At 32.0% G+C, this 13314-nt stretch overlaps 1 protein-coding gene and 1 pseudogene across 1 annotated transcript; both read left to right on the top strand.

Moving 5' to 3' along the window:
• Positions 1–143: 143 nt before the first annotated feature.
• On the top strand, positions 144–3086 carry LOC140836009 (oxoglutarate-dependent flavonoid 7-O-demethylase 1-like; annotated as a pseudogene).
• A 6528-nt stretch (positions 3087–9614) lies between these two features.
• On the top strand, positions 9615–12941 carry LOC140836734 (protein FAR1-RELATED SEQUENCE 5-like). The gene is made up of 3 exons (XM_073202475.1): positions 9615–12279; positions 12376–12440; positions 12515–12941. Exons 1-3 carry the CDS (start codon positions 10118–10120, stop codon positions 12532–12534), a joined length of 2247 nt encoding a protein of 748 aa, XP_073058576.1. The 5' UTR covers positions 9615–10117; the 3' UTR covers positions 12535–12941.
• Positions 12942–13314: the final 373 nt, after the last annotated feature.

The following is a 13314-nucleotide window of genomic DNA, read 5'->3' as shown; positions in this document are numbered from 1 at the left end:
AAATTAAGAGTCAAATAGAGACAACATTGAACGTAAAAATTTATTAAAATTGACCATTATCATTCACCAATTCGTAAATCAAACACCCGCCAAATAAATCATTTAAAAAATATGTCTCCAAATTTTTCTCAAACTAATACTTCACAATATTTAATTAGTATATATAGATGAAGATAAGCAGACGGAGGATTGTCAAGGGAAGATATGGAATCTAAGCTCACGAAATTGGGAGGTTCACTCACGGTGCCTAATGTGCAAGAACTGGCCAAGGAGATATCGACCACCAGTTCCGGAAAGATATATCCGTTTCGACGAGAATGATTCGATTTCATGTAATATTTCTTCCTCGTCTGAAATTCCAGTTATTGATATGAACGAGTTGGACGGAGATTCAAAGGTGGAGCTTGGTAAGCTGCATGTTGCATGCCAAGAATGGGGTTTCTTTCAGGTGTGTTTTATTTTATTTTTGTTTGTCAAACGCAGTTATTTGTCATTGCTGCAAATATATTAAGATTTACGGATCTAAACATGCGTGATTATGTAACAAGAACGAGGATAACATTAAAATATTTCATTTTAATTTTAGGAAAAAAACGAAATTTTAATCTTGTAAATTGATCGTATCGGACGCACACTAAAGCACGACCTAAACCTTTATCAACATCTTTATGCATCTGAAACTCGATCGAGTGACGACTATGGAGAATTTTGGAGTTTTAAGCACTGGAATGTAGTCGGAAATTAAGGAGAGGGGGAAAGGGGGGGAAATGGTGGTCCTCGAAAATTTTCATAATGGGGCAAGGGACAGTAGTAAACATATATACTCTCTCGTTTCATATATCTAAGCTTATATTTGTTTTTCACACATATTAAAAATTTATATAAAAAAAGTAAATTTTACAAAGAAATTCCTCATTTTACCCCGTATTTAAGGCAAAAATTTGTATGAGACGGTCTTACGGATCGTATTTTGTGAGACTGATATCTTATTTGGGTTATCCATGAAAAAATATTACTTTTTATGCTAGGAATATTACTTTTTATTGTGAATATCGGTATGGTTGACCAGTCTCACAGATAAAGATTCGTGTGACCGTTTTACAAAAGACCTACTCCGTATTTAATGAATGTTTTAGGAATTAAATGAACAAATTAGAAATTTAAAAAAAACTAGATAGAGGTAGATTATTATAAGATTAGAAAAAATAATACTAAATATGAAAACTGGACTATGTAATTAGAAATAACAAAAAAAAAGAAGAAATTCAATGGTTTATATTTTTTTTCTTTTATAAGTTTCGAACCTAGCTAATATACAAATTGATTTATATTTTTGACGTCTTATGATGACAAAAATAATACCGATTTTGTATAATATATAATGGTTTGTCAATTTTCTAGGTTGTATTCAGAGAGTGGATTTGAGTTGAAATCAACATCTCAAATTCATTATATCAATTTAGTTCAAAATTAAATTTGGAATATCTTTCAATTTAATATTTTTTTTATCGGAGTGTTGAAGTTTGGACACAGGCAAATTACTTAACAAAAAATGTATTTTTTTCGTTGCACAATTATATATATTTTGCTTCAATTTCAAATCAACTCTCCAACCTATTCTTTTGAAATACATGCATTTAAATCATTTTATTTGAAATCCACTCATGACAAACTCATATCTTTCCATCCAAAAACAACCATAAACTAGGGAAAAAGAATAACGAACGATATGTTTCTTTGATTTTGAAAGCAGTTGATCAATCATGGAGTTGACTCTCAAGTTGTGCAAAACATGAAATTAGAAACCCAAAAATTTTTCAGTCTGCCTCTTGAAGAAAAGAAAAGGTTTTATCAAGAAGAGGGAGACGTACAAGGTTATGGGCAAGTCTTTGTTGTATCAGAAGAGCAAAAGCTTGACTGGGGGGACATGTTCTATGCCGTCACCTTACCAACATATTTGAGAGCGAATCACTTGATTCCACAGTTTCCACACAAATTCAGGTCAGCCAATTTTTTTATTGTCGAATACACACACACACACACACTCACACACACATATATATAGTCAGTCCCAATTGTGAAAAAAATTATCTAACTCCATCATTGTTTGAAAAATGTATTCAGGGATGCCATAGAAGCATATTCAGCAGCAATGAAAATCCTAGCCATGAAGATTCTCTGTCTGATGGCAAAAGATATGGAAATGAAAGAAGAAGACATGAAAATTCTGTTTGAAGAGGGTATGCAGGCTATGAGGATGAACTACTATCCTCCATGTCCACAACCGGAGCTTGTCACTGGTCTCAGCCCTCACTCCGACACCATTGGCCTGACAATTCTTTCCCAAGTCAATGAAGTTGAAGGCCTACAGGTCAAGAAAGATGGGGTTTGGATCCCTGTTTTTCCGCTTCCAGATGCGTTTGTCATCAACGTTGGAGACATTTTGGAGGTATATGTACAGCGTGCGCATTATGCATTCCATTAGGGATATATATATATACAAGCTTGATTTGAATCGCGACTTTTGAACAAATCATATATGGGAATCTATATCTATATATATAAATGCCTCCCCAGTTAGCTAGGTTGAAGTTTGATTTTAATATGAATTTGTTTACAAAGTAATTAAGGTATATAACTGGCATTTCTTGACAGATTGTGACGAACGGTGCATACCGGAGCATCGAGCATCGAGCAGTTGTGAACACCGAGCAAGAGAGGCTGACCATGGTCACATTTCTGAGCCCCAAATTGGATGGTGATTTAGGTCCAGCTCCTAGCCTTATTACCCAAGAAAATCCCGCAAAATTCAAGAGAATCGGCGTTTCTGATTATTTCAAGGGACTGTTGACTCGGGAGCTTGCCGGGAAATCATACTTGGACGCCATGAGAATTTGAAATAATCAACATTATAAATGTTTCCAACCACGTCATATTGCATCATGACTTACATATGTTAGTCATGCATAATAAGTGTGCGTTAGCCACGATAAATAATTTAGCTGTGTAATAATCGTTTGGTTTGACTTTAGAGAAAAACAAAACAGTACTCTTTATTCAATGGTTTGGTGATGCTTATGTATTAATCTTAAATTTCGCATTACTTACAAAGTAACCCAAAGTCGGAAAGGAGAAGGTGAAAGTGAAAGTATTGATGGGCAAGGGTTGATATAAATTGGATAATTCCAATAAAATCAGGTCAAAATAAACTAAAATTAAAATTTAACAAACAACATACAATTTTGACTAGTTACATAAAAAAAAAAAAAAAAAAAAAGTCGGATATCAAAACAGTTATTTTTCATCTCACAAAAAATAAATGGGGAAGTCCATTCCTATTCTTTTAATTTACATTCACTTCTATTATACATTTTTATTTAATTTAATTAACTAACACTTGCCTCCTTCGTCATGTTATATAATTTATATAATTGACCGGAGAGATAAATGTCAAATCCATAAAATACATGTGAGATGAATATTGCAATTGCTAAGATGTCATATAACGGTTTGATATATTTCCTCTCAGTTGCATCTATGGATTTGGATAATTTTTTCCCTTGAGCTAATTTTTGGGGTTAACTTAAGTTCAAGTCTCAATTTTAACATGATATCATATATCAGGTTTATCGTTATGTGTTTTCATGTCCTTTCGATTTAAAAAATTTATAACTTTACTTTTAAACTTTAAAAAAAACATTTATTTATATTTTTTTAGTGGATCACACTCGGTGTGTCACGACCGGCTGGTGTTCATATAAATGTGTGTGCCTACGTGTATGCCAAAAGTGGAACAAACCCAACATCAAACCTAGGGACAGTGTTTAAAATATGGATGACACGTATCAAGCTCGTCCTGAATGGGTTGAATTTGATCCGGTTAGGGCGATCTAGAAGCAGGTTTGGGATGGGTCTTGGGATTTAATATATTGAATAATGAATATTTAAATATTCGGTTTTAGTTCGTTACATTTTATGATTAAAATAATTTTATTCTATTATGATGTTTTAACATGAAAATATATATTATGATTTTTTGTATAATTTATGGATTTTAATTTATGATAATATTTTTTTAAAAATATTATTAATTGTGCGGGGTTTCGGGACGAGTTCCGAGTTCGTCAGATATGTCTCGTTTTCGTCCCTATTTATAAATTAAATATATACTAATAATAAATACTAAGAATTTATAGTCAAAGGCTTACCAGAATTATGCCATTGATGATGGTGATTAAAAGATTTTAAAAATTGTTTGAATTAACCTTACTTGAAAATGAATTTCAAATCTCAATTTGTTATTTTTTGATATTACGATTTCGGATGGATCCCATGCAGTTGTTCAATTGGATAATAAATGTTTTGATGTGACATGTTATATATATATATATATATATATATATATATATATATATATTCACACACTCACACTAGGTCACATAATTTTTATAAGTACTCTTGTTAAGAAAAATGTAATTAAAATTAAATATTTTTATTTTTTAAAAATATATTTTTTACATAAATTGAAATTTTCATGCAATAAAAAAGAAATAAAGGTACTAAAAAAATAAAGAGAAATATCTTGGGTTTTCTAAAAATTACATCCTGACCCTAATTTATCTATATTATCAAATCTAGTATTATATATTATAGTTACCATAGCACGTGCACGTGCCGACATGATTTAATTGGTTGAAAAAAGAAATATTAAAAAAAAAAAAACTGTCGGAGAAGTAAAAAACATAAGAGCTTTGGGATACAATATGGAGAAGTTGAAGAAAAAATGTGAAGAATAATATGAACATTACTAATCAATCCACGATATGAAAGTTACATAATAAATTTTGCGGGAGTAAAATCGAAAATAAACTTTGAAAGCCTAACTATGTTTATGTTAAATACCAAACGAAAATGGTGACATAGTAGGACAAAATAGTCTTCAAAGCCTGCTATATTTTTGTGAAGATGTTACAATTAATATCAGAGTCAATGTCATAAGTTCGACTTTCATTAATTGCAAGAAATACAATTATAGGGAAGGTAATTGTTGGGGTACAATAATTATCTCTATTGAGATATCGATTAGGGATGACAATGGATAGGGAATGGGTCGGATTTGATACATCCATCTCATACTCATTTATTAAATTCATCCTCATATACATCCCCATACCCATCGGGTATTGAATTTCATCATCATCCCCATACTCATCGGATTATCGGATACACATACCCTACCCAAATACCATATTATCATATACAATTGAATTTTTTCAATTTAAATTGTTTCAATGAAGTTATGAATATTTAAAAAATTATTAAAATGAACAATAAGAAAAATTATTATTGATAAAAAATTGCAAAGTAAACTTTATAGAAAAAATAACAAAATATTAAAAATAGTTTATATTAGTTGAACAAAAATACACAATTTAACAAAAAATAAATTATTTTTCAATTTTTAAAGTTAAACATGAAATAAACTTAACAATGAAGAAGATGAGAAATTGAATTAAAAATAAAAGAGCGGTAAAACATTGAAACGTAAAAGTGAAAGTGAAAGGGAAGAGAAAAGAAAAAGTATCGATTTACTTGGATTTGAGAAAATGAATCTTTAATATAAATATATATATATTATATATTAATTTAAATTTAGTATAAATAGACCCAGTCGGGTCGGGCGTAGGTCGGATTATATCAAACCGTCTCCATACCCGAACCCGAAACTCTATACCCCCAATAATCAGTCTAAAAATCCTCCATATCCTCTTCTATTCAGATCGAGTTGGACCTCAACTGGTGGGAGGAAATTTATCCCTATATCATAACCTGCTTCTGAGCTGCTATATAAACGTAAAAGTGAAAGTGAAAGGGAAGAGAAAAGAAAAAGTATCGATTTACTTGGATTTGAGAAAATGAATCTTTAATATAAATAAATATAATTACTATATATATACATATATACATACATATAGAAAAGAAAAAGTATCGATTTACTTGGATTTGAGAAAATGAACATTTAGTATAAATAAATATAATTACTATATATATACATATATACATACATATATATATATATATATATATATATTTATATATTAATTTAAATGGATATTCGGGTCGGGCGTAGGTCGGATTATATCAAACCCGTCTCCATACCCGAACCCGAAAATCTCTATACCCGATTACCCAATTATTTAATCAGGTCTAAAAATTCCTCCATATCCTCTTCTATTCAGATCGAGTATCGGATCCTCCAACTGGTTGGGAGGAAATTGTCATCCCTAATATCAATCTAACCTTGCTTCTTGAGCTGCTATATAGTTTAAAAGATTTGAGTTATATCGTTATCGTCAATTATAATTTTTAGTAAAACGACGGGTACTTGGTCCTATAACAAGAAAAAGAAATTTGAAGATGATAATGATAAATGATAAAAATACCTAAATACCCTCACATCCTCATTTTATTTCAATGTTTTTTTCTCTTCCGACAAAGACAACAATGCGATGGAAAAAAAAGATGACGGCTTTGATTACAAGTACGACGAAGAATAGAAGTTATACAATTGAAAAATAATTTGATTAATAAAAATATATAGACATGTATTTTTTTAAATGGATATTTTTTATGAGACTGTCTCACAAATTTATTTTCATGAAATTGTCAACATGATCCATACTAAAGTGAAATTAAAAATTTTAGCATAAAAAATAATATTTTTTTGTGAATTTTTAGGGTTGAGTCTCAATTTTAACATGATATCATAAATCAGGTTTACCGTTATGTGTTGGAGTTTGAGTTGTTGTCACACACGTTAATATCTATACGTTCCAGTTGTTCATTCTTGGGCGTGAAAGTTGAATGTTAAAATGTCGGTTGGATAGAGTTCTTGGGAGTTGTATATATGGACTTGGACAATCGTCCTTCCATGAACTATATTTTGATATTGATTTAGGTTCACATCTCAATCTTTACACAAATAACCCTCTTTAATACCCTAACGACTTTAAGCATTATATATCTATACTATTAATTAAAAATTAAATTCTTTGTACTTACCAACTTTTGGTTTGTTTGTGAGACATCTTTCATAATTTTAAAAATATATTTTAGTTACATATTTTCATATTTTACAAATCATTTTTCATTATATCTCTTATTTCATGTCCTTTCAATTTAAAAAATTTATAACTATATTTTTAAAAAAAAAACATTTTTCTATTTTTTAATGGATCACTCTCGGTGTGTCACGACCACATTTCTTTCATTTTTATTATATTGAATATTTAAATATCTGGTTTTAGTTCTTTATAATTTATGATTAAAATAACGGGAATTTGTAGAAAAATATATCTGGCCATTATTTATTTAAGATTCAGTCCCCGTCGGTTTTTTTTTGTTTTAATACTCGACAAAAGTCCAACTTATTTTTTACTTCATATTTCATGCGTTTTTAACTTTTTACCCTTTTTTAATTAATAAAAAATTGTATGAATCCCTATTTTTGTTGGTCATCTTCTCTTTCTACTCCTCCTTCTCGCTTCCCACTCCTCCTCTTCTGTGCGAGCAATTTTTGTTGGCAATTTTTTTGTACACCAACGCTGAATCTGTTCAATTTACAAGTATTAGGTAATATTTGAGGTTTGTGATGAAGAATATTATTGTGTTGCTATCAAACTCAATTGCTTGAGTGAGATTCGAAAAATTTATGCCATTGAATAAAACAACGGATTTTGTGTTTTTAATTGCAGTTTGTAGACGCATTATGAAGTGATTATTTCTTAATCATTAAACTGTTTTGTTCACTTATAGTTTCATGTATGTTGTGATTTGTTGTAGTTTTTTATCATTATAAACATTCCATTGCAAAAAATTTCTCGGAATGTTTTGCGCAAAAATACTCACTTTTAAGCTTAAGTACTTATTTTTCCCTAAGTGATATCCAAATTTGTTGTTACTTAGTATTATAAATTTAAATATTAATTTTATGTATTCCCAAAATATTCAGTTATTATTGGTGTTGCCATGGAACATTTGGAAAAAAAACAAATTCGCAACTAAGCATGTAACATTTTGAAGTACTTACTTTTACTTGTGAAATATCTAATTTCAATTTTGAAATACTTGATTTGGTAAATGAAATACTCATAAAAGTTAATAAAATACTTGATATTCTAGTGGGTAAAGTAAGTTCACCAAGTGCTGCATTTCTGTCCAAGATGCATTTGTATGACATGTACATTTCATTTAAATATTTTTTATTTTTAAAAGAAAAACAAATTCGTAACTTAAAATTGAAATTTTTGAAGTACTTAGTTTTACTTGCGAAATACCTAATTTCAATTTTTACTTGATTTGGTAAATGATATATTCAGAATGTGTATTAAAATGATATCCGAATATGCAACGTAAGCTCACCAAGTGATCGCATTTCCATCCAAGATGCATTTGGATGACATGTTCACTTCATCTAATTATTTTTTATTTAAAAAACAAAAAACAAATTTACAACTAAGCATGGAACTTTTTCAAATACTTAATTTTACTTGCGAAATATTTAATTTCAGTTTTAAACACTTGATTTTGTAAATAAGATATTCATAATGGGTATTAAAATACTGGATATTAATATGCAACGTAAGTTCACCAAGTGCTCGCATTTCTATCCAAGATGCTTTTTTGGATGACATGTTCACTTCATTTAATTATTTTTTTTTAAAAAAAACAAATTCACAACTAAGCATTGAACTTTTTCAAGTACTTAGTTTTACTTGCGAAATACCTCCTTTCAGTTTTAAAATCATTGATTTGGTAAATGAGACAATCAGAATGGGTATTAAAATACTGGATATTCGAATATGCAACGTAAATTCACCGTATGTTGGTCTTTCCTTGGAAGATGTATTTAGATGACATAATTCGCAACTAAGCTTTTTCAAGTACTTAGTTTTACTTACGAAATTCTTAATTTCAATTTTAAAATAATTGATTTGGTAAATAAGATACTCGGAGTGGATATTAAAATATATACGAATAATAAGTACTAAGAATTTATAGTCAAAGGCTTACCAGAATTATGTCATTGATGATGATGATTAAAAAAATTTAAAATTTGTTTGAATGAACCTACTTGGAAATGAATTTCAAATCTCAATTTGTTATTTTTTATATTAAGATTTCGGATGGGTCTCATGTATTTGTTCAATTGGATAATAAAGGTTTTGATGTAACATGTTATATATATATATATATATATATATATATATATATATATATATATATATATATATATATATATATATATATATATATATAGGGAATTGATACCCTGGGCGCCCTTTGGTGAGCGCCCAGTGGGCGACAGCTGAGCTGTCGCCCACATGTGCAGTTTATTTTTTTTTAAAGATTTGACGTTTCGCGACGGTTTTACAAATAGTCGCAAATGGCGACGGATTTTAACAAACCGTCGCGAAGCCCACATGTGCAGTTTATTTTTTTTAAAAATTTGACGTTTTGCGACGGTTTTAAAAATCCGTCGCAAATGGCGACGGATTTTAACAAACCGTCGCCAAACGTCAAATTTTTTTTATAAAAAGAAAAGAGGGGACAGAGGGGCGTTCCCAAATTTCGTGTCCCACCTTCGCCCAACAGCCCTTCTCCCACCTACGCTCAAATCTTTACGTTAAGAAGATTGAGCGAACTTCTGGAGCTCTCGTGCGGGGAAATATTCCGACGACATCAGAAGGTAAATCGATGTAGTTCTAAATTTCATATTCCGAAGAAATTTCCAATTTATGATTTTGAAGGTTTCCGGTGTATTGGCATACATGTTCTTTAATGTTTGTGAAGTGTAAGTCTGCATATTTAATTAATTGCACTAGGAAATGGTGTTGATGATCTAGCTATTTATGTATCTGGAGTATTTATAAATTTATTCATTTCTAGTATGTTTTGTTAAAATATATTTTATACTTGATGTTGTTTCTCATATGATTATATTGTTACCGTCGCTAATCGTGCTCGGTTAATCCCCAGACAATCCTCGCCAGCACCTTACCGCCCGCAAAGATTTTCGAGCACCACCCCACGTCTGCCTAGCGCCACTGTAGATGAAATGGATCAATATAGTGGAGATGAACAATCGTACATCCCCCAAGTCGGTGATGATCAGAAACCCCAGATTGGTATGAGATTTGATTCGTTAGAGGATGCATTCTCATTCTACAACCAATATGCCCGAGAATCCGGTTTTAGCGCGAGAATGAGTAATAGCAAGAAAAGTAAGAAAACAAACGAAATTGTATGGAAGAAATTTGTATGCTTTAAAGAAGGGCATACAGATGATATTCGATGGAGCAAACAGACAAAAAAAGATCAACCAAGAAAAGAAAGAGCCCGTGGTGAGACTAGAACCGGATGTTTGTCCAAGATTTCAGTTGTCAAGGAACAAACAGGTCCGGGTTGGGTTGTCAGTACTTTCGTTGAAAGTCATAATCATTCATTATCGACTCCGTCGAAGGTGCATTTGTTACGCTCGCATCGCGGTATTTCTGCATCAAAAAAAATGTTGAGTCAACAATTTGCAGAAGCCAATGTGCCAACTTGTCAACAAATGAGATTATTTGAGATAGAGTCTGGTGGGCCTGAACATGTAGGTTTCATAGAAAGAGATATCAGAAACTACGAGCAAAGTGTTAGGGATGAGCATAAGGGTATTGATGCAGAAACATTGGTCGATTTCTTCGAATCTGAGAAAGAGAAGAATTCATTGTTCTTTTTTGATTATGAGACTGACTCGGACAACAGATTTACCAGGTGTTTTTGGACTGATCATGTGTCAAGAAGGGCATACACTGCTTTTGGTGACGTGGTTGTGTTTGATACTACATACAACACCAACAAATATGGGATGATTTTCGCACCATTTGTAGGAGTTAATCATCATCATCAGACCATTCTTTTTGGTTGTGGATTGTTGAGTGACGAAAAAACAGATTCTTTTGTTTGGTTGCTTAATAAATTCCTAGAAGCCATGTGTCAAGGTGCCCCAAACTTGATTATCACTGACCAAGATCCGGCTCTGACGAAAGCCATATCACAAGTTTTTCCTCGAACAACACATCGATATTGTTTGTGGCATATACTGAACAAATTCTCTGAGAAATTAAACCCAATGACTTTCCGTGATCACTACGAAAGCATAAGGAATGTCATTCTACATTCCTCCACAGATGAGGAATTTGAGAGTTCCTGGGAAGCTGCTATGTCTAATGCTAACTTGGAACAACATGATTGGCTGTCGTTGATGTTTGATTTGCGACATAAATGGGTGCCAGCATATTTTAATCATGTATTTTCTGCGGGTATGTCAAGTAGTCAGCGGTCCGAAAGTTCACATGCTTTTTTCAAGAGATATATATCTAGCAAGAACTCATTGATGGATTTTATCATTCGTTTCAATAAGGCACTCCGGCACCAAAGACACAATGAGTTAGTTGCAGATCATGTCGATATGAATGAGCGTCCCAAGCTACAGTCCAAATGGCCAATGGAATCTCAGATGGTGACGGTTTACACGAAAAAGAAATGGTTGGAGTTTCTAGAAGAAATGAGTCAGAGTCATGGTTATTACGTGCAAACAGAATCTGTGGGAAATGAGTTTGGGATTTACAAGGTAATGAATTTTCAAGCTTCTTCTTCTTCGAAACCAAGAGTGCTTACACATGTCATACAAGGGGATGATATATTGTGCAGTTGTATGAAATTTCAGTTTGAGGGCATTCCATGCAGGCATATGTTAGCATTTTTTCGTATAAACCAAGTCTTTCATTTGCCTGATAAATATATACTGAAACGTTGGACGCAAGCAGCAAAGAATGTAGAATTTTTTCCTACAGATGAGCCAAATGTGGTTGAAGCTCCAGAAAGATGTTTGATGTCAAGACATTTGAGGTTATCCTATAAAGCTTCTGCATTAGTTGATATTGCATCATTGACTGTTGAGGGAACAAATTTCTTGAATGCACAGTTTGATTATATTGGCAACAAAATGAAAGATTTGAATATGACTACAACAGTAAGCGGTGGAAGTCAATGTAGAAGAGCCACAGATAGGGCTGTTGATATCGTTGATCCTCAAAAAATTAGAACAAAGGGATGTGGGAAGAGATTAAAGTCATCAAAGGAGAAGGCAACCACACAGGGAAGAAAATGTCGTGGGTGTGGACGCCGAGGTGTGCAGCATGACAAGCGTAACTGTCCAAATTTGCAAGACGGGTATGTGTTTATCAACAATGTAAATTTTTAGTATTTTTGTATATATTTGGTTAATCATCAAAATTAATATATGGTGGCATACTCAACGTTCTTCAGGTCAACTATTAATAATAAAAACGAAGAAGAAAGCTCAGATGACGAAGATTTTGGATCGATAGATGGTAATTTAAATCTCTAAATATATGTTGTTAATCATCAATATTTTTTTTATTCATAACTGTTTTGAATTTTACAGGTTCTAACAACTGGATTTGATAAAGGTTATTATTTTATCAAGTTGAATATGTGCGATGGGGTAACCATTTTATAGTGCTTTATCAAACCTCTGTCGTGGATGAAACATCGAGCTTTGAGGTTTCTGTCACCATGAGAAGGATCCTCTGCTTAATTCAAGAATTAGCATTGTAGAATTTTCAAATTCAATATGATAACCATTCTCTGTCAAGAAATCTTGGTGTTTTAATTTTCCTGCTGCCATATTGTTGTATCGTTCTCTTTCATATGACTTATGGAACATGTATAAAAACCCGCTGTGGTCGACGTAAAACATCATGTTTGTGTCGCGTAGTAAATTATTTCTAATTTCCACCTGTCTAATGCATTTGTGGGCTGTTGGGCGAAGGTGGGACACGAAATTTGGGAACGCCCCTCTGTCCCCTCTTTTCTTTTTATAAAAAAAATTTGACGTTTCGCGACGGTTTGTTAAAATCCGTCGCCATTTGCGACGGATTTTTAAAACCGTCGCAAAACGTCAAATTTTTAAAAAAATAAACTGCACATGTGGGCTTCGCGACGGTTTGTTAAAATCCGTCGCCATTTGCGACGTATTTGTAAAACCGTCGCGAAACGTCAAATCTTTAAAAAAAAATAAACTGCACATGTGAGCGTCAGCTGTTGCCCACTGGGCGCTCACCAAAGGGCGCCCAGGGTATCAATTCCCGGTATATACACACTAGGTCACATAAATTTTTTTATATAAGTACTCTTGTTAAGAAAAATGTAATTAAAATTTAATATTTTTTATTTTTTTAAAAA

This window comes from Primulina eburnea, chromosome 7 (assembly GCF_022965805.1).
Source record: "Primulina eburnea isolate SZY01 chromosome 7, ASM2296580v1, whole genome shotgun sequence".
Lineage (NCBI taxonomy): Eukaryota > Viridiplantae > Streptophyta > Magnoliopsida > Lamiales > Gesneriaceae > Primulina > Primulina eburnea.
The sequence above is the reverse complement of the archived record's forward strand: the minus strand, read 5'-3'. Positions and strand labels throughout refer to the sequence as shown.

What these genes read in the sequence shown, in the direction of transcription:
- LOC140836734 (XM_073202475.1), top strand. Translation starts at nt 10,118, where the DNA reads ATGGATCAATATAGTGGAGATGAACAATCGTACATCCCCCAAGTCGGT. An exon ending in TGTCCAAATTTGCAAGACGG is followed by an intron (nt 12,280 to 12,375) that starts GTATGTGTTTAT and finishes AACGTTCTTCAG; the next exon opens with GTCAACTATTAATAATAAAA. An exon ending in AGATTTTGGATCGATAGATG is followed by an intron (nt 12,441 to 12,514) that starts GTAATTTAAATC and finishes TGAATTTTACAG; the next exon opens with GTTCTAACAACTGGATTTGA.